This window comes from Bos indicus, chromosome 18 (assembly GCF_029378745.1).
Source record: "Bos indicus isolate NIAB-ARS_2022 breed Sahiwal x Tharparkar chromosome 18, NIAB-ARS_B.indTharparkar_mat_pri_1.0, whole genome shotgun sequence".
Classification (NCBI taxonomy): Eukaryota; Metazoa; Chordata; class Mammalia; order Artiodactyla; family Bovidae; genus Bos; species Bos indicus.
The window spans coordinates 15,687,915-15,709,683 of record NC_091777.1 but is presented as its reverse complement, the minus strand read 5'-3'; the positions used below and the strand labels follow the sequence as shown (position 1 = coordinate 15,709,683).

Here is a 21,769-nt window from a genome sequence, read left to right as displayed (position 1 = left end):
CATTCCAGGACACGTTAATAAATGGACCGTAAAAATAAACACTGCAACTGGAGACTGGAAGTGTAAATTCAGTTGCCTATCAGGAATGTAATCTGTGACCATGACACTTTGTCCATAGAAATGAACAGAGGGAGGGCTGGACTGGTCTGGGGGCCTGGTTCCCAGGCATGTAAGGATTATTTCTCTCTGAGGGCTGGACAGGAGCCGAGCCAGAGAGTTTGCCTTTGAGCTGTTCCCATTTGTTCATCCAGCTCCCAGAGAGACGTCATTGCCTTCATTATGGGTTGCTCTGGGCTAGTGATGGAGGAGTTAGCAGGGTGGCCTGGAGTGGCTCTCTGCAGGCTGGTGCCAGCTGACACATGCCACTTAGGTTTCCAAGGAGCCAAGCTGTCCCCACTCACGCATGGCTGATGCACTTGTGGCTAAATGCGGTGCCGCTAGGGCCCCAGGCCAGATTCAGGGCAGGACATAGAATGCCACCTCCATCACCAGGGAAACAGTGGTCTGCGTGCATGATTTAAACCAGGGCCAACAAGAAGGCTCAAAGGCACGGTCAGCAGAGGAAGGGAGACCAGAGAGTGGCTTGCATGGATTTTGTCTTGGGTTCTGACTGTTGACAAGCCACTTAACTGCCTGCATGTTTAGGTTTATCTGCATGTAAGATGGAGGGAACAATACGCATCTGACAGGGGACTTATGAAAACAGCATTTCTGATAGACCGCTCGGGATCCATGGATGGAAGGTGGTATGTAAGTGCAGATGGTAAACTGGTGGTGTGTGTGTGTTTTCAGCAGGTGCCTTAAGGGCATGTAGACCCTCCAGAAAACACATTTAGAGTCTGACCAAAAGCAGACAATAGTAAAAACTAACAATCTTAAGTGCATGGATTTGTCTTTGGTTTTGTGCAGCTATCAGGGAATTACATGTGTAATTCAGACTTCAAAACTATTTTATTTTCAAACATTGCTGTGATTAGTCGTACTTAAGGCTCAAATCATTTGAGAATGCTGTAGTTGATTGTTTGCAGATGTTTGCCAACTTTGCTCTAAAAAAATTCCCAAATTAATTCTACTGTAGTTTAATGAGTTGCATGTGTAGTCTGGAATGTTTGTTTCCAAGTCGGAAGGGGGCAAAAATCTATTTAAAAATCAGTGCAAAGAGGAATCCTTTCTCTATCCCTGGGGGTTTACTGTTTCTGAGGAGTCCTGAATCTGTTACATATACATTTGTTGTGTTCATTTAAGGTTAAGCAATCATGTTAATTTAAGGTTAAGCAATCGAGGTCTGACCTCTCTATAAGGTTACTAAATGTCATTTTCTGTCAGCTGGGTTCCTGGGGGAGTCTGTTCTTGGTCAATTAACCTCTCACTTGTGCATATTGTTGTCTAGAATAATTCCTGTGGGTCCAGATGAATCATGACTATTACAGAAAAAAAAAAAAAAAAAACCCACAAATAATACACTTAAAAGTTAGAATAATTATATAAATGAAATATAGAAAAGAAAGATCATCTGCAATTCTCTGATGCAGAATTAACCATATTGGCATATATGTATATTTTAAACAAAAATGGGATTCTAATGTCTGTACTTGGCTGTTTTGCAACCTGCTTTTGGGGTGAAACCTTCACCTATTGGATCTGGGAGGAACACCATAGATCCTCAGAGTGTCTGACCCTGTACAGTGAGGAGGGGTCCTGCTTTGGTTGCAGGCATGGCGGTGGGGAAGTGGAGGTGGAATGAGGGCCTCAGAGCATCAGTCAGCATTTATGAAAGGAGTTTCAAAGACTTGTTCTCTCAGATGTCATTCCACTTCCTTAGCGCTAATGTGTTTTGGCAACAGCATACATCCCAGAACTGGTAAACACTTGCTGCTTTTAGTTTCTGTGTGGATGACAATCCTGTGCCCTCCCAATCCATTTACATTCCATCAGATCCACTGGTTCCTCCTTCCTCCCTTTTTTTCCATACTAACAGAACTTGGTAAGGCATACAGAACAATGCACAAATCTTATAGCCTTTTGGATTGAATACTACAGACCTGTATGCACATATAAAACATCTCCAACATCCCAGAAGTGGCTCTGTGTCCCCTCTGAGTCAGTCCCTCCTACCTCTAGGTAATCAATCTGTTCAGTCTTAGACACGAATTTTACTATGTTATTTCCCACCTAAAAACATTCCACAGGATTATTGTCCCTTTATCTTGCCCCTTGGGTCTAAATGTCTCTGCTTGACTTTCCAGGTCCACTTTCTTAAGAGTCCTGCCTGCTGGATCATTTGGGCCTCCATTGACACCTCCTGGCCCAAGACTAGTATCTGCACTGTCACTCCCATCTGCCAGACTATCTGGAGCTCTGTTCACTCCATGCCCTCACCTTTCCCTGGCCTGCCTGAATCTCACCCATCCTTCAAGGCTCAGCTCAAGTCCGGTTCCCACCAAGAAGTCCTTTCACTTTGCTAAAATTTGTTTCCAATTTCTTTACCTCCCACTTACACTCTGAATTGGTTGACATCAAGTAACCAAGTTTCTGCAGAGACTTGGGCCCATGGAAGGCAGGCCACTCTGCCATTCCTACTTACTATTCCCAGTGACCCTCCACAGTCAGCAGCACAGTTTTCCAAACCCTCCCTCCTTCTCTCACCCGTTCTCTTGCATCATGGGGCTGCCTCAGGTCTGCTGCTCCCCAACCCCAAACCCTGCTCCCGGTCTGAAGCCCCCTCTTTCCTTCCCCTTCTTGGTGCTTTGCTACCCAGCTCACCAAATTCTCTCCTGCAGACCTCAGATTCCACCCATTCTTTAGATTTGACAGGAAAAATCCTGAGACCAAGCTCTCCTCAGAGGATAGGGACAGATTGAGGACTGAGAATTTGAGCAGATGAAGGTGGGCTGCTTTTTTATCAGATACGGGAGGCCTGGGAACACTGGTACATCACATGATTTTGCCCTATCCCACCCACATCCCTCACACCCAGCAGTTAGTGGCTGTCCCGTCTTCTCTGTTGTTCCAGTGTGTTACCCTTGCTTCCACCCAGACTTTCCACCCTGAGCTCACAGGTATCAGCACAGCAAAGGGTTTAAATAAGATATTGCTGTTAAAGTGCTTAGCACAGTGTCTGCCATGGTCAGGCTCAGGGCTAATATAAAAAGCCTGCAACTCTTTCTCTGATTCCTGTCAAGCCAGGTGTGTTAGGGGTCTCAAAGTGAGTGTGTGTGTGTGTGTGTGTGTGTGGCCAGAAACCCTACCTACTATAGTGAACACAGGCCCTGGGGCCATGGCCAGCTCTGCACTGACTCTCCCTGGGACCCTCAGTCTCTTCTTGAGGAAAATAAGAATCATAATCCATGCAACTTAGATGAGTGTAAGTGTGAGCACACATCAAAGCGCTTGGCAGGTGGGGACACCTTACCAGTATGAGCCGACAGGCAGTACAATATGTTGGCATGAAGCTTATTGGCCTAGTTCCAACTTGCAAATAAAATTGTGTTTCTAAATTAGCAGTTGGAAAATGCAGCCCCCTAGAGAAAATCGGGTTCTAGACAAGATGTTCCAATTAGACTCCTCCGGCTGTAAGCAGGCTTGGGAGTTTGGCTGCCTGCATTGATATACAGGGTCTTACACACTTACAATAGACACACTTACAATAAAAGTCTGTCTAGTCAAAGATATGGTTTTTCCAGTAGTCGTGTATGGATGGGAGAGTTGGACTATAAAGAAAGCTGAGCACCGAAGAATTGATGCTTTTGAACTGTGGTGTTGGAGAAGACTCTTGAGAGTCCCTTGGACAGCAAGGAGATCCAACCAGTCCATCCTAAAGGAAATCAGTCCTGAATATTCATTGGAAGGACTGATGCTGAAGTTGAAACTCCAATACTTTGGCCATGTGATGCAAAGAACTGACTTACTTGAAAAGACCCTGTTGCTGAGAAAGATTGAAAGCAGGAGGAGAAGGGGACAACAGAGGATGAGATGGTTGGATGGCATCACCAACTCGATGGACATGAGTTTGAGTAAGCTCCAGGAGTTGGTGATGGACTTGGAAGCTTGGCATGCTACAGTCCATAGGGTCGCAAAGAGTGGGACATGACTGAGCAACTGAACTGAACTGAACTGAACACAGACTTTGGAAAGTGACTTTGTCATCCCAAGCCTCAGTTTACTCACCTGTGAAATGGGGATATAGTTTCTTTGTCTTAGAATTGTTGTGGGGGCAAAAGTAATTTATGTGACAATGTAGCACAGTGCCTGACACATAGAAATGCTTGATAAATAATAGTCCTTTATTTCCTAAATAAGTGTTGCTCTGGACATGTTGAATGAATTAATAGCTGCTAGTGCGGATTTGATTTATGAGGGTCCTTTTTGTTCTTCTCTGATATTTTCAGGCTTATTCCATCTGACCATGCTCGGCTGGGAACAATTTTGACTAGGCATGTGAGAAAGGAGTTTACAAAGTGAAAAGCTTCAACCAGGGGTAGAAATGCTGCCTACAGAAGACAGTGAGATCTGGGAGCAACCCCACCAGCCACCTGAGAGCTAGCGAGGAGGGTCCCTGAGGCCCAGGCCTGTCATGAAGCTGTCGTTTCCGTCTCTGCTTCTTCAGAGCTCCCAACTTGCCTCTGGTTTTATTCCTAAGTGCAATTCCTGGATTCATCCTGGCAGGACTTTTGGTATCTTTCTGGGTAGGCAGATGAGATAAGCAGTAGATGATTTTCTACAAAAGAATAAGTAACTATTATAATATCTAGGGGCCCCAACCCTGTGCCCAGTCCCCCCACCCCCACGCCCCATCTCCTCAGACAACTGTCCAGGATGAGCCTGTGGGCAGAGGCCAATTTCATGACACACACACCATTCTCAAATCCAGCAAGCAGGGTGGAGATTTCCATGGTCACTCTGAGGGCAACAGTTTGGTCCGGTCTTTGCCTTTGACTTACTCGGTGGCCTTTAAAAAGCCCCTTCTCCTCTCCAGATCTCAGACTGTACATCTACAAAATGATGTGGTTGACCCTTACAGTCTCTGAAGTTCCTCCTGTCTCTGAAAGTGGCAGAGTGGTGTGAGTTATCAACCTGGGTTGGAATTCTGGCTCCACTGTTTTCTGACTGTGTGGCCTTGGGGGAGCCCCTTAAGTTCTTTAGATTGATCTCCCTCTGTAAAATGAGGTGATAAATAGTAATCTACCCTATAGGGTTGTACATGCCTTCTCAGTCCCTCAGTCATGTCTGACTCTTTGCAACCCTGCAGACTGTAGTCTACCAGGCTCCTCTGTCCATGGGATTTTCCAGACAAGAATACTGGAGTGGGTTTCCTCCTCCAGGAGCTCTTCCAGGTCCAGGGATTGGACCCAAGTCTCCCGAGTCTCCTGCATTGGCAGGCAGATTCTTTACCACTGAACCACCTGGGAAACCCACACTATAGGTTTGTAGCAAAGTCTAAATAAGACATTTGCATTTAAAGTACTTAGTACAGAATCTGCCCATGGTCAGGTTCAAGAAAGCAAGCTAAATATCAAAAACCTGCACCCCCTACTCTGATTGCTGTCAGTCAGGCCAGGTGAATTGGGCCCTGGAGTGATATGTGTGCATATATGTCTGTCTGTCTGTGGATGCATGCCAGGGCATGTGGAGGGTTTGGCCTCCCCCAGAGCACTCTGGGTAGATCTGTCCAAGGAGCCTCCCTGAGGGTAACAGCTGAGTTGGAGCAGGCATCTCATTCAGCAGAAGCCACCGCTCATGGCCTTCTCTTCACTGCAGCATGTCCCAGTCTTTGAGGCTCCAGATATCTTCATTGCTTCTTGAGTAGTTTTACTTAAAGAGGCAATTACTGATCCCTCCCAGCCTGGATGTGAGCAGCCCCCATGAAGAAAGCAACCTGTTCTATTGCTGTCCAGGGCTTTGCTCTGTCCTGGAGGGCTGCTGGAAGGCAAGGAGTCTTAGCTCTTCTTCTGGCCCCTGCACCCAGGTTCTGGATTTTGAACTCAGGTCAGCTCTGTCTGAGGACTCAATCCCTTCTTTTTTCTGTTGTTGGACCACACAGCGTTTGTTTCACACTGGACACTCAGCTAAGTGATGCAGGAAGTAGGCCCCCAGGAAGCCAGATACCGCCTAGCAAAGCAGATAACCAAGTGAAGCCTCTGGATGCCTCTGGGGCCCGGGGCAGGCTCAGAGATAAGCGGAAATGCCAGGCTTATCGCTGCAGCCCGAGTTCTAGAGAAGCCATCCTGGCCAGCCCACCTCGTTCCCTGGGCTCCGGGCAGTCGGGCATCTCTAAGCAGAGTAAACACTGGGCTGGCACGGCCGCAGCAGCAGGACAGGACGCTGTGCCTCACTCCGGCACTTCTCAGTCCCAGCGCCAGAGGCCAGCAGCGGGCGTCGAATTACACCCAGATATTTGCGGTAAGCAGGCCGGTCTGCTTTGAAGTAGGAACCCAAGTAACAACTATTAGGTTCACAGGACAAAGGGAGCCTCAGTGAATCTGAGTCCTCTTGGACCAAGAAACTCCATCAGCAGAAACTTTTGGTTGATGAGTACAGCCTGGGGGTGGTCAGCACAGGCCTTTCCCGATGTGGTGGGCAGACAAGGCCAAGGGGCAGCTAACCCCAAAGTTGTCCACGTTGAACCCTGCGAGACTTTCTGAGGTTCTGTTTCATCCCTGGTTTCCTTTCGGGAGTAAGTGCAGCTTCGTGGAGGACGTGTTTGCCCTTTCTGGTTGCACATCATGAGTGGTGCATGCGGGGTGGTGGCCTGGGGGAGGTCAGGTGGCTGGGGGAGCTGATTTAGGTTTGGGAAGACACACCCTTGTCCCCTGCCCCTACCCCACAATGAGGTGACTGAGTAGGCTGCCGTGCTGGTGGGCTGTCCGTCTGGGCTGGGATGGTGAGGGGTGGTGAGTTCCAATCTCTACTGTTTTCATGTACTTACTGTGTGCCAAGTGCTGTGCTGAGTGTTTTGCTTATCTGAATACTCAAATAGCCCTGAGGCTATTGCACTGTTATGAGCCCCTTTTACAAATGAAGAACACTGTGTTCAGGGAGGTTAAGTAAGTTCCAGCTGGCCCTTACGGGCACTTAGGTGCACTTACCTACTTGTATATATGTGGCCTCAAGATACGTGGCCTCCATCTCTCAGAAAATTGTCTTATTTGACTTTGTTAGAACAAGACCCTTCACTGCCTTGTGCTGCCACACTTGTTATGAGTCCACAAACATGCAAATTCTACCACGTTGGCCTCCCCCAGATGTTGTACCTGTGAGCTCCGCAAAACCTACTTCCCATCCTGCTCCCCAGCAGCAAACACAATGAAGTCTTTGAGCAGTTCTTTCTGGTGTTTGCTTCCAATTCTCTCCTCATCAATTTTGTTCATTATGTATGGATTTCCTTTTAAGAGAAATGAAGATTTAGCTCTCTCCATTTTCCCTTTACAACTCTCATAATATTATATATCACTGCTTTAACTTAATACAGTATTTACTTTATTATGGCATAATATAATACATATATAATGTAACATTATAATGTGTGTGCTGTGCTTAGCCACTGTCTGACTCTTTGTGACGCCATGGACTGTAGCCCGCCAGGCTCTTCTGTCCATGGGGATTCTCCAGGCAAGAATGCTGCAGTGGGTTGTCATGCTCTCTCCAGGGGATCTTCCCAAGCCAGGAGTTGAACCCAGGTCTCCCACATTGCAGGCAGATTCTTTACTATCTGAGCCACCAGGGAAACCCAAGAATACTGGAGAGAATTGCCATTCTCTTCTCCAGGGGATCTTCCCGACCCAGAAATCCAACAAGGGTCTCCTGCATTGCAGGAAGATTCCTTACCAGCTGAACTACCAAGGAAACCCAAAAGTCTGATGCTCTACCAACTGAGCTATCCAGGCTCCTATATAAATATTATTCATTGAAAATTCAATCATGTACTTAAAAATTTTTTTTTAATTTTTTAGTTGGAAGATATTGCTTTACAATGCTGTGTTGATTTCTGCTGTACAACAACGCAAATCAGTCATTATGTATATAACCCTTTCCTCTTTTGCCTCCCTCCCCTGGTCCCATCCCACCCCTCTTGGTCATCACAGAGCTCCACGCCAGTCTCCCTGTAATCGTGTATTTTGATTTCATTCTTTCCTGGACTCCGATTTTCTTGGAGACTCTGATTCCTTCTGTTCCCCTTTTGCCCCGTGGCTGGCATTGTACTGATGGCTAACATCTGAGCACTCACTGTGTGCCAAGCTTCGTTCCAGGCGCCTCCCAAGCATTCTCAAATGACCCTCCTGACAACTCCATGAAGCATGTGCATTGCTATTATGTTACACTCCAGGAAGTACAGACTGAGAGAGGTTAAATAAACTGGCCCACGATCCTGCCTAATAACAGGCAGAGGCAGGAGTTAAATCCTGGTCATCTGACCCTAGGCCCCATACTCGTAACATTTTACATGTCTTTAACTCTATTATATTTCATAATGTCTGTAGTATTTCTTTGATAAATTCCTTTCCTCTTTCTTTCCTTTCTCCACCTGAACTCCAGTTAATTAGATGTAGGACCAGCTTAATCCACTGTCTCTCTTTCTTTTTTCTCCTATTGTACACATCTTCAGCTTTCAGTTCTGTTTTCTGGAATATTATCTTATTCCAGATAAGATAATATCTTCCTATCCCTGTATTGGATTTTTAAATGTTAACATTCATATTTGTAATTCCCAAGACCTTTTATTCTATGCTTGTTCTTTTTCCACAGTACTCTCTTCTTTTTCAATGGATGGAAGAATCTTTCACACTTTTCTGTGGTTACTAATGAGAGCCTTTTTTGAAACTTTCTTGTTTCTTTGTTCCCTGTTTCTGCCACAATATATTTCTGTTTATTTGTTTGGGCTCCCCTTTTTATCTTGGGAGCTTTCTCTGAATACCTGGTGATCCCTTTTTTCTGTGCATATTTCAGAATAAGGCACTGAAACCTGGCTGGTGGGTTGAGGCTTGTTGATCGCTTGGCTCTGTTGAGGATCAGATGATCCTCAGAGCATAGCACTGTTGTACTGTGGACCGCTGCATCTCTTCAGAAACAGATCTGTGATCTGCAGGGAATGGGGGGCAAGAGAAGAGTCACGGCTTTGAATGGACTCCTCAGCCTTGAGTTTCTGCTCCCCTCTTCCTCCAACTGGGATCTCAGGGTCCACAAGCCTCTCTAAGGTTCTTCAGGAAAAGCTGGCTATCACCATAAAGACATTGGAAGACTCTTGGGGTTCAGTGCACACTGATACAGCCTCTGGCAAACAGAGGTCTGTGCCTTTCTGGGAGTGGACTGGCTGCCAGTCATCACCCAGGAAAGATGAGGTGTCACTGAACTTGCTACTCTGTGACCATCCAGCTTGGTTGCCTCTTCTCTGACCTGTGTTCTCTTGACTTGGTGGGTGGAATGCCTCCCCTGTTCTCTGGGCAGGCACCATTGCCCCAAAAGAATTGCCCATGGCTCTTGCTGTGCCCTCTAACTGAGGGAGCTGGAGAGAAGCCATGCACCCACCCTCAGAAAACGGATGTGCTCATAAACTCATTTCTTCTGGAGGCTGAGAAATGAAAGGGCTTCACAGTTGGTGTTCATCAAGGAGGCCTAAGGACTTGTCCTGTCGGCATATTCTGAGCTTTCTCCCAGAGGCTCCTAGAGTTTACTTCTGGGAATTGTGAGGGCTTCTTGCCCTCTGCTCATCTGATTGTTCTGGGAAACCCCAGCTGCAGCCTCCTCCTTCCACTTTCTCCCAGGGATCAGCCCAGCCGCCTGCTCCTATTGGCGCCTCCTTAGTTCATTCCTTCTATATAGTTGCCTTGAATACCTACATCCCAGGCATGTTGGTGTGCTGGGGATCATGGCAAGCCAAAGGGGTGCTGTTCTGGGCTCAGGGGCCTTCAGAGTAGTTCTGGAACAGTGGATGACACAGCAGACACATTCACAGTAAACCCGCTGACTTGCAATTACTTGTCGCTTAAGGGAGACCAGGGGCAAATCCTTTTGCAATTCGAATAATTAGCTTTTTGATATAAATAGATGTCTGGGACACTTACTTGTGACCATTGTGTTCATCTAGACTTTCAAAATATCTTTCCAGACTTTATTAACCCAGGACTTGCCTGGAAGCAGGCTGCTCTGAGATCTCTAGAGCAGCGGTCATAGTGAAGCAGCCTGTGCCAAGCATTGGTAGGAACGGTCTCCCAGAGACGACATCTGTCTCTTTAGACTGTGGGGACTTCCTTTCACAAAGATTATCAGGACCTACTGAAGGACATTGTGCTGAGTGTTAGACTTCCAGAGCTTTCTCTAGGTGGACATTTCCCAAGGTTGGGTCCAGGGAACCGCAGTTCCACAGGGAAGTGTTCAGCAGGAAGTGCGGGGAAGGAGTGAGTCCCCGGTCGGATGCTGATTTCTTCCTGTGGCAGATGACTGTTGCTGAGGTACAGAGTGAGTCCCCAGCTGTGTGCCCAGTGTGCCTCAAATTTCTTTTTCCAAGGACAGTTTATCTGTGTGTTTTAAATCACAATAAATGTAATAGACCAGTGCTCTTTGGAGCATGCTCTGGGCCATTCCACCAATGACACCTGGTCTGTGCTCCGAGAAACGGGTCTGGCTTTCTATATGGGCTGCTAAGGGCAGTTGTCCTGACAGAGGAGGGTGGCGAGGGGTTTGTGGTCAAGCTGCCCACTGCATTTACCACTCATCTGCAGCTTCAGAAAGCTAAATGATCCCAAGGTGCTTTTAGACGTCAGAGTTCCAGGTCGAATTTATTCTCATAATTGCTTTCATTCAGAAGGAGGGGGTTTAAGGGAATGCTAATGCTCACCTCCCTGCTGCTGGCCTTCACCAGAGATACGCTGTCCTCAGGAGGTTGTATGCCTGGGGCCACCTTGGACAGAGTCCCTCTCTGGCCCTGCTTTCTCTCTATGAAGACCTGGAGGCAAGTGGTGCACGTGGACTGCTCCCTGGCAGCCTCAGGCACTAGGGTGCCCCCTTGTCCCCCACCTTAGTGTCAGCTTGAGCGTGTCCTTTTGTCTACTGTATTATTGACGTTTCTGTGAAAGTTTCATTTGAACCAAGGGTTTCTGATGCTAAAACATTTGGAAACCACTGGAAACACGGGCCCCTTGCTCTCTGAGGCCCTACTGTGTCTGTTTCAGTTTTGCAGTTTACAGACTGAATGCCTGATGCCTGTGTAGTCATCCTTGCGGGAGAAAGGGGTGGCTGGCAAATGGTCCCCAGAGGGCTCTGCAAGGAACATGGCCTGCATGATGACGCTTGGGGAGTAACTTAGGCCCTTGCTAGCCCCTCACTTCTATTTTTAGGTACAAGTGATTAGTGTCTGGGGGCCCCATGTGGGGAGGGACATGCACACCCACCTCTACAGCAGCCTAAACACCTTTGCGGTATCAGCAAAGTAGGGGCAACAAAATTTTGTTTTTAATTTGCAAAAGAATCAAATTTTTTCATCATGGCAAAGATCAGAACTCTGTTGAATGGCCTCGCATTTCTTCCTGTTTTGGTCTTGCTTCTTATTGTGAATTTGGTGTGTATGTGGTTTGGGTGGGAGCCATGTACTTCTCAGTGCTTTGGGTCTCTTAAGTCCTTACTCTGCCCTGGTGTTCCTTATAGAGTCCAGCTTTTGGGACGTTACCTAAAGGATTCCTTTTCTTCTAACCTTTAGTTTCAGCTACATGAACGCCTGCCTGTCCTGGGCAGATTCTTAAAATATTTGCCCATCAGCAGCCTCTCAGAAAGGAATGTTAAATGCTGCCATGATGTCAAAGGGGCCCCGAGGAGAAGGGCCTGGGCCAAGCCCAGCCTGTCACTCATGGCCACAGCAGAGTGGGAGATAAGCAAAGGCAACGGCTTGTAGAAAGCCTGGTCCTCTGGGCTCCCTGAACAACCCAGGCAGTCCCTAGCTAAAGAACAATGAACTTCCAGACACCACTGCCCAAGTGAAAGCCAGAGGTCTGTGGCTCTTCCGAATCTGCACTCTTGAAGAGTCTTCATCAGGATGTCAGGAGCCCCTAAGGAGAGTTTGGGGCCCCAGGGGCTACCGGGGCTGGGCAAGGCCTGCTTAACCACTATGGACAAAAAGCTCAACATGCTGAATGAGAAGGTTGACAAACTGTTACATTTCCAAGAAGACGTCACGGAGAAACTGCAGTGTGTGTACCGAGGCATGGGCCACCTGGAGCAAGGCCTGCACCGGCTGGAGGCTTCCCGCGGTCTGGGCCCGGCTGGGGCCGACCGCTCCCCACCGTCTGATGCTCAGGCTGGGTGGCCGGAGGTCCTGGAGCTGGTGCGGGCCGGGAGGCAGGATGCCGCCCAGCAGGGCGCCAGGCTTGAAGCCCTCTTCCGGATGGTGATGGCCGTGGACAAGGCCATAGCTTTGGTGGGGGCCGTGCTCCAGAACTCGAAGGTGGTGGATTTCATCATGCAAGGGAGTGTCCCCTGGAGGAAGGGAAGCCTGGCCGACGTCCCTGAGGAGGTTGGTTCCTGCTTCTGTGCCCCGGTGCCCTTCTGGCTGGAAGGGAGGTTCAGGGCCCTGGTGGGTTGCCCAGACAGGAAGCTAGTCTTCGGAGAGCGGGAGTGCTGTTGTCTCCTCTAGTGTCTCCTGCATGACTTGTTGATGGGAAAAAGGAGAGATGGAAGCTTAAAGGCCATAGGTGGATTTCCAGACAGGGCAGGACGTTTGGGTTTCTCCCTTGTGCCCTGGCAAAGACCGTGGGGCCCTGGGCAGTGCAGGGCGCCTAAAAGTGGGGGACAAATGAGCCACCAGGGAGAGGAGGGCAGTTACACTTATCTGACATCCCAGGGACTTCTCTCCTTACACCTGGGGTGGGCGAGAGGTGGGGAGCACTCAGTTTACCCTGACAGAGTCCCTCCTTCGGAAACACAGACCCCCCTTCCTGTCCCCAACCTTGTGCTGTGTCCCTGAGTGGGCGGAGTATGCAGCTGCCTGTGGGGAGATGAGTGTTGACAGTGGCCCACGGGGGACACAGGCCGGGGCCAGAGCCTGGGGGTGGTGTGGCATTTCTGGGAGTGGCTGTTCCCAAGGGTTGCATAATCAGATCCACTGGCTAAAGGACGCTTGGCTGGGGTGCAGGGTGTCTGTGTATGCATATGTATGAGGTGTGTAAAGGCAACACTCTGTTTGGGAGCAGCTAAGGGTCAGCCACCTAGCAACTCGCAGATGATGGCCTGGAGCTACCCTTTCAGATCTTTGCAGCTCTCCCCCTCATGGAATCTGAGCTTGACTCTGTGTCAGTGACTGAGGCTTTCCGGAGCAAGGCTGCAGGACTTTGCCTTCCTCCCCACCCCCAGCCAGGCCAGAAGTCACTTTGCAGACCCCTTTCCCTCCTGGCCTGCAGCTTCTCCACAGCAGGCCCCTCCCGCGCAGCTTTCTGCTTTCTGCACCTCCTCAGAGTCGAGCCTGTAGGGAAGATATGACCTTCTGCTCCTGACTCTGATAACCAACCTCAGCTTTAAAAAAGAAAAGAAATCTAATTTATGCACATGGCAAAAATCATTCTCCCTCCTACTCATCCCCCAGTCCCCAGGACAACCCTCCTCTCCCAACAATCATAGGAGCCTATTTCCGGTGAAACCTTCCTGACAGAGACTGTTAATCTCTAAGCACATTGGTATACACACCACCCTCTTTGTTTTGTTTTAACTAAAATATTATTCACATTGTACTGGGCTTGACTATTTTAAAACTTTTTTGGGCATTATTTTGGGCATTGTTTCATATTTATATCTAGAAAGCGTTCTTGTTCTTGTTTTTTAAGTTGCAGAGAGTTCTATTTTTGAGAATGTGTCTTAATTTGTTAATCAGTCCCATATCATTGTGTACATTATTTCTCATTTTTAGCTTTTATAAATAATGATGCAGTGACTATCCATGGAATAGTGAGTTTATCTATATGACACACTCCTAGAAGTGACAATGCGAAGCCAAAGGGTAAATTTATACAATAAATAAAGCCAAACCAACCTTCAAAGAAGTTATTCTAATTAAGTAACATACGGGAATGCTTGTTGCATTCCTATTTTTGCTAACAAAGCATATTCTCCAGTTTTTCATTCATTGTCTGGCAAATGAAAACATCTTATTATGCATGTGTTTCTTTAAAAAAAATTTTTTAATATAAAAAATGTCAAATGAATAAAAATAGATTAGTATAATGAACCTTATCAGCCCACAACTAGAGGCTGTTTCCCACCCACTTCCCTCTTTCCAGATTATCTAAGGAAAATCTGAGACATTGGATCATTTCTTCCATATGCAACTCAGCTAATATATCTAAAACATAAGGGGTCTTTTAAAAAACATTATCCTGATACCCTTCATATCTAAAGGTAAACAGTAATTTGATGTTACCAACCAGTGTTCAAATGTCCCTGATCAGCTAATGTTTTATTTGTTTACTTTTAAAATTTGTTTATTTGAGTTAAAATCCAAATAAGGCAATCAGTTATATCTTTTTAAAACAAACTTTTTTTTTTTAATTCATACATTTTCCCTCTTTTCCATTTCTTTTTTTTTTTTTGCCTTTTTCTCGATTTTTAAGAATTCTTCATATATAAGTGAAGTTAGCTGTCACACGTGTTGCAGATATTTAGGCATTTCTGGATAAGGCAAAGTCACGGAACTTTCTGTTTTCTTGCCACAGTTCTTGCCTGTGATTGATCTGGAACATGACTGATCTCTCTTCTGGTCTTTGTATTTAATATACACGTCAGTAGCTATCTACAGGGCTAGATCTAGTCTCCCAGTTAGGCTGTCAGCTCCTTACCTTACCCCCGTGAGAAACCTCTGCTTCCTTCTGTGTGCTGGCAGGGCTTTCTCACAGAGGGTGTCAGAAAAGGGGCCATTAAATAGCTGAGACTGAGCCTCAGCTTTTAAACACACTGTGGATGCTGAAAATAGTGCATTGTGGAGACTTTCTGGAGATCCTCTTCTATTTCCTAGGAGAGTATGGGCATTGCAATTTGTGGCAGCGCTGGCTGCCAGGACTTCATGAAGCTTCTCCTCAGGCCTGGATTGCCCAGTGACACTTCATTTGGTAGTAGCAATGGATCAGATTATTACTGGAAGCCATATGCTATCTCATGGATGGAGTCAGGCTCAGCCAGGGTGTACAGAATCGCAGTCAAACTGCCCAGAATGCATCAGTCCTCAAGGTGCCTAGGTATTTGGGGTTTATCCTCCTTCTTCTGAATACATCAAAACAAGGCTAGGACCAAAAGATTGAGCTTTGAAGTCAAAATCCAGCTCTGCCTGTGTGTGTGTGTGTGTGCGTGTGTGTGTGTGTGTGCATGCACCTCCCTCTACCAAACACAGGGGGAGGGAGAAGATAGTCTGAACCCCACAAGGTCTGCCAAAGGACAATCTGTTTGAATCAGTCTGTTTGACTCTTTCTCTACTGGTAGGTGAAGTAGGAGGCAGCCGTGATAATGCTTCCAGTTCCCCAACTACGGGGCTGGCAGGACAGAGTCTGTAGAAAGAGACCCAGGGAGAGATCTCTGTAGAGCAGGGGATCCAGGTCACGATGATGCTGGTGATAATCATGATGACAACAGCCAACCTTATTAAGTGTTCCCATGTGTTATGCTGTTACCATTAAGAGGGCAAAACTTGCTGTCCTGGAATCACAAAGACATGAACAGGAAACAAGACGAGAGAAGTGGTCACAGGGTAGGAAAATCAGTGGAACCAACCTGGAAGCAAGCAGAACCCTGTGTACTGCCCTCCGCTCCCACCCCAACTACAAAGGCCCCTCCGCACTCCCTACCTTTTGTTTGTAAAAAAGCTGAAGTCTCCCAGGCCTCGCTGAGTCACAAAAGAGCGGACTCAAGCAGCTAATGATTAGGACACTAGAGTCACAGACCCAGTGTCTGATGCACGCTCCTGAGTTGTTTCACAGATACTATAACTGCCACCAGAGGGAAAAGGCCAGCTGCATATTGACCAGACTGCAGCCATGCCATGAACTGCTCCATCTTGAGCAGTACTGAATTTATGGCTAGGGCAATTTCAAGAACTGGCCTCAAGAGAATGGGATTAATACTGTTGTTCATAATAATCTATAACTTTGTGGGTATTAGAATAATTGTAGCTTGCTCTGCCCGTATGTGTAAGCAGGAAACTAAAATTGTCAGCAAAGAGATGGTACAGATCCATGTCAACATTTTCACTCTGAAAATACAGTGTCCTATGTCAGCATGAAGAATTTACAGAAGTCAGACAGACCCCTAATCCCATAGGAATGGAATATGGCACCCTGTGTCCGCATGAAAGAGTTACAGAAGATGGATTTCCCCCCATAATTCCATAGAAATTGAATGATGTTTTGACAAGTGGGGATTTGTAAGCAACATTTGGCAAGAAAGAGCTCCCTGTAGGAGCGCCCTTTTATCTTGTCACCAAACTTAAACCAGGCACCTCCATGCTCTACTCACCTCTGACCCAAGCACCACTTTCAGATCTTTTAATCACACAATCCTTTGCCTAACATGTTGGTTCTTTCTGTAGATCAAAGAACTAGAAATGAAGAGTAAGTAATTAACAGATGACCAGATCTCTTCCCTAGTTTCTTCTTTAGTAATCGGGCAATGTAACTAACTGTGTAAACAAGCTGTGAGCAAGGTAGCCTCCACAAGCCTACACAACAAGCCTGCACACAGTCGGGGATGCGGATGACTCTGACTCCTTACCTCAAAGATCAACTGAGGTTACTTTCTTCTTCCCTTTTAAAAACTTGCATGGCTGAGCAGATTCTTTGGAGGTGGTTTTTGGGGGAACAGAGTCTACCATCTCCCCAGATTGCTGGCATTCTAATTAAAAGCAACTTTCTACCAACACTTGCCTCTCTCAAGTATTGATTTTTGAGCAACAAGCAGCTGAACCTGATTCAGTAACAAACCTAACCTTCATCCTTAGTGTCAGGGAGACATGCAAGAGAGGTGAGGATTGTGGTGCCCCAGTTAGAGGGAATTGCTTCAGCTGATTTTTGCCTTTTGGGCTTGGAGTTGACAGGTCATCAGATTTTTTTTTTTTTTTTTCAAGAGAAGCTGGAAACCTAGAATTTTTTCTAATCAGTCTTATTAATGTATAATTTCCATACAATAAACTGTATATATACAACTAAATATGTACATCTTAAGTACACAGTTTAACAAATGTATATACACTAATAAGCACCGCCACAATCAAAATGTAGAACAATTCTCTAAGCCCAAAAGGGAGCTTAGAATTTTGATGTAAAATGCTGTGCAAGCCAAATAAAACTCTAGTTCTTTTTGGACTCTGCGCTCCCAGTTGAGGCCTCTCTGGCCAAGGTAGGAGAAAGGGCCTTCAGTCTCTGGGCTTAGACCAGACCTGGGTCTGTGACAAGTGCCAGGAGGAATCTTAGGGGCCATAATCTAGATGGGGTTTAAACCCAACCAGTCTGGCTCAAGCGTCCTATTCTATAAAGTCAAAGACTCAGAAGCACCAGGGGGACCCAACAAGGGTCAGGGCACCTAGAAATATTTGCACTCAGAAATACTGAGCGGTCTGGATGATTTCAGGAGCACAGCGCATGGTGTGGTCTGGTGTGGACCATTCAGTTAAGGAAGAACTGCTGAGAGCCTGTGTGTGTGGGCTCTGAGCATCCTACACGATCCACTCTATCTGTCTCAGACAGCATAAAATCACCAGAACTAATCACCTTGTGTTGGGAGAACTCCTCAAGAAATTCTACAAATGAACTCCCTCAATCCTCCCACTGCTCTGTGATTAGATATTCTCCCCATTTCACAGATGAGAAAAGTGAAAGGCAGAGAAGTTAAGGATCTTGTCAAATGGTTAAACTGGGTTTAAATCCATCAAGTTTAGCTCAAGGGTCCTCTACTATAAAGAGATAACCATGGGATCCACCTACCTAGCTCCCAGGCAGATATTCATTGACAGTGACACTCCCCCTACAAGCGTGGATTCAGTATCCAATCCAAGCCAACACTGGAATAGTCATAACCGACTAATCTAAATTGACTCAAATTTATTTTCCAAGCCTGATCTAGTATTTTGAGGTCTGGTCTACTTAGATAGGAGACTAGGTCTGCACCTTACCTGCAATACAGTAACCCATTTGAACGGACTTGGTAACCTTGGGAAAACCTCAGTGTCCTTATCTCTAAAATAACAATAGTAATTCGTACCCTCTAGTATTACTGCGAGACTACATGAAATAACCTAAGTGTTTCTATTTCAAGCCCAAGGTAGGTACTCAACAAAATGTTTGTGGCCTCAGTGACGACAGTGATAGGTTTTATGGTCATTCTTTTAGAACAAAGAGCAAGTGGAAGAGAAAGAAGCAAAACCAAAGCACACGCTGAGCACCAGAGGTGTACAAGCTGAGCTCAGGGGCCCGTGGGAAGGTGAGTAGGGCCCCATTTGCTTTATCCCACATGGACACCCAACAGTTTCAGGGTAAAAATATCACCACCATAACAAATGTGATTACTGAAAAACTGCTGAAATGTCTTCTTCCTCTTTTTTTGAAGTTTTTTTTTCGTGTTTATCCCACTCTATATTGCTGTTTATTTCACTTTGCTTTAAATTTTTAAGGATTTTTTTAAGTTTAATTTTCTTTTATACTTTTTGCATAATATTTACATGCTGCCAAAGCTGAATTGATAAAACAAGCTATACTAAGTCTAGCTTCTATGCATGTTCCCTGCATCTCATTTTCTCCCCCACATTTGTAACCATTTAAAACAATTTTTGTCTTATCTTTCCTTTGAGGTCAAGTCTCTTCAGACCACATTATAAGTGGTTATACACATGTATGTCTGTGCTTACACACACACACAGCTTCCCTTTAGACAAACAGAAACACATCACACACTTCTCCACTTCGTTTTCTCCATCTGTATAACCTGAGATCACTCCATAGCCACATATGGAGATAGTCCTTTCTTCCTTTTTATGCCTGAGTGGCCCTGGTTTAGTCAAATAGCTCCATCTTGCTGGTCACTCGGGTTATTTCCAGTCAGCCTAGAGTTATAAACGTGGTTCACTGAATGGCCTGCTACATATTCTTTGGAAAGTTTCCTCCAAATGAGAGAGTTATTCTGCTTATTTTCCTATAGAGAGCCAGAAGGCGGACCTGCCAGAGGGGACAGGATCTGACCTCCCTACCCAGACAGAGGCCCCACCAGAGCAGAGAGACGGAATTTCTGGCCCAACTCAGGTGCGCCCAGAGGTGGAAGTCCAAGCTCCTAGAGCATCCAGCAAGAACCCCGGGATTGGCCTGGAACTGTCTGTGGTGTCTGAAAGGGTCAGTGAGGCTCCCACTGGCCAGGAGGCTGCATTGAGTGCAGGACGAGGAACATCACCCAGTAGGCCTGACCCTCGGCCCTCGGTGGAGGGCATGAGGCTGACTCCAGCACCTCCAGCTCAGGCCAAGGCAGCTCACGGTGGTGGAGAAACACCTCCAAGGTAAGGCATGTGCCTCCAAGCTGGGAAAGGAGGGCGGGGAATTAACTGCAGCCCCTAGGCTAGAGCGTGGCCAAGGGGACAGCTGCTCCTGCAGAATGTACACTGTGCGCAGTGCTGGCTAGTCTCATAAGGAGGAGGATAAGAGAAGGCCAAGGCCCTGCTTTCGGGAGCTTAGAGCACTGGCTCTTACCTGGCACCCATAAGAGTTACTGGAAGGAATTTTTAAGATACAAATGAACAAAGATTCTGATTTATTCAGTCTGGAACGAGGTTCAAACATTGTTTGTTTGTTTTTAAAGCTTCCCAGGTGAGTCCCACGTGGAACAAGACTGAGAATTACCAGTTCTGACAGCAACAGTAATAGCTATAATGCCACCTAAAAGATGGGGTTCACAGAACACACCCCAGGTGACCGTCATTGGCTGAGCATTTCACAAATATCATCTCATTTTATTCTCAAAACATCCCCAGGAGGTATCCTCAATTTATTGATGAGGATTCAGGGTCAGGTTGCCCAGGGTCACACAGCTAGGGGTTCAGAGTTGGAATCTGAATCCAGGTGTTTCTTAGTTTATTATTGAGGTATAGTTGATTTACTATACTATATTAGTTTCAGGTATACAGCATGTGGGACTTCCCCAGTGGCTCAGTGGTAAAGAACCCTCCTGCAATGCAGGAGCCGCAGGAGATGTGGGTTCAATCCCTGTGTCAGGAAGATTCCCTAGAAGAGGGCATGGCAACTTACTCCATTAATCTTACCTGGAGAATCCCATGGACAGAGGAGCCTAGTGGGCTACAGTTCATAGGGTTGCAAAGAGTCAGACATGACTGAGCGACTGAGCATACATTCATGCGTACAGCATAGTGATCAGATTTTTTATAGTTTACACCCCATTAAAAGTTACTATAACATAATGGCTATAATTCCCTGTGTTATACAATATATCCTTGTGTTTTTCCAGTTTATACATAGTACTTTGTACCTCTTAACCCTCTACCACTAATGAGCACCTCCTCCCTCCCCCTCCTCACTGGTAACCAACCAGTAGTTTGTTCTCTGAGTCTGTTTTGCTATATATCTTAATTTGCATAATTTTTTTAGATTCCATATATAAGTTATATCATACAATAACTCTTTCTCTGTCTGATTTACTTTATTAAGCATAATGTTCTCTAGTTGATATACATTGCTACAAAAGGCAGAATTCCATTCTTTTTTATGGCAGAGTAGTATTCCATTGTACATATCTACCACATCTTCTTTATCCATTCATCTCTTGATGGACACTTGGGTGCTTCCATATCTTGGTTATTATAAATAGTGCTGCTATGAACACTGGGGGCATATGTATCTTTTCAAATTGATGGTTTTGTTTTTTTCTGGATGTATATCCAAAATTGGAATGGGCTGTGTTATGTGGTAGTTCTATTTTCAGTCTTTTGAAGAACCTTGATACTGTTTTTCATAATCACCTCCCCATTTACATTCTCAGCAACAGTGTATAAGTGTTCCTTTTCCTTCACATCCTTGCCGACATCTGTTATTTGTAGTTTTTTTATGATAGGTGATCTGACTGTGTGATGTGATAGCTTGTTGTTTTGATTTGTATTTCTCTAATAATTAGCATTGTTAAGCATCTTTTCATGTTCTTTTTGGTAATCTGTATGTCTCATTTGGAGAATTGTCTATCAAGGCCCTCTGCCCATTTTTTTCCTTGGGTTGTTTGGTTTTTTATATTAAGTCTATATAAACAAATAGGCTGTTTGTATATTTTGGATATTAACCCCTTGTTGGTCATATCATCTGCAAATATTTCCTCCCATTTGGTAATTTGTCTTCATTTTTTCAATGGTTTCCTTTGCTGTACAAAAGCTTTTAATTAGGCCCCGTTTGTTTGTTTGTTTGCTTTGCTTTTATTTCTTTTGACTTAAGATACAGATTTTTTTTTAAGTTACTATAATTTACATCAGACTATTCTGACTAACCATTCTTTCCCAGGAGTTTTATGTGTGGGGTCTTATATTTAGATCTTTAATACACTTTGAATTCATTTCTGTATACAATGTGAAAAAGTAGAACAGTCTGATTCTCTTGCATGTAGCAGTCCAGTTGTCCCAACAGTGTTTATTCCAGAGGCTGTCTTTTCCCCATTGTATGTTCTTCCCTCCTTTGTCATAGATTAATTGACCACGGGTGCATGGGTTTATTTCTGGACTCTATTCTGTGCCATTGATCTATGATTCTGTTTTTGTGCCAGTACTATGCTGTTT

General features: G+C 45.7%; 1 protein-coding gene across 4 annotated transcripts in view; it reads left to right on the top strand.

Moving 5' to 3' along the window:
* Positions 1 to 535: 535 nt before the first annotated feature.
* The window catches only part of MYLK3 (myosin light chain kinase 3), a 56,963-nt gene continuing 35,729 nt past the window's right edge, over positions 536 to 21,769 (top strand). Inside the window, exons 1-4 of one of the 4 annotated variants that reach the window (XR_011561467.1) lie at positions 536 to 746; positions 11,690 to 12,499; positions 18,345 to 18,435; positions 19,150 to 19,498. Coding sequence is in view for 3 of the 4 variants with exons in the window: in XM_070770505.1 (XP_070626606.1) it covers positions 12,023 to 12,499; positions 18,345 to 18,435; positions 19,150 to 19,498 (917 nt within the window). In the remaining variant the exon portion in view is untranslated. Of the gene's footprint in view, positions 751 to 11,689; positions 12,500 to 18,344; positions 18,436 to 19,149; positions 19,499 to 21,769 lie in introns of all 4 variants that reach the window. The other 3 variants (XM_070770505.1, XM_070770506.1, XM_070770507.1) reach the window with 3 other exon arrangements.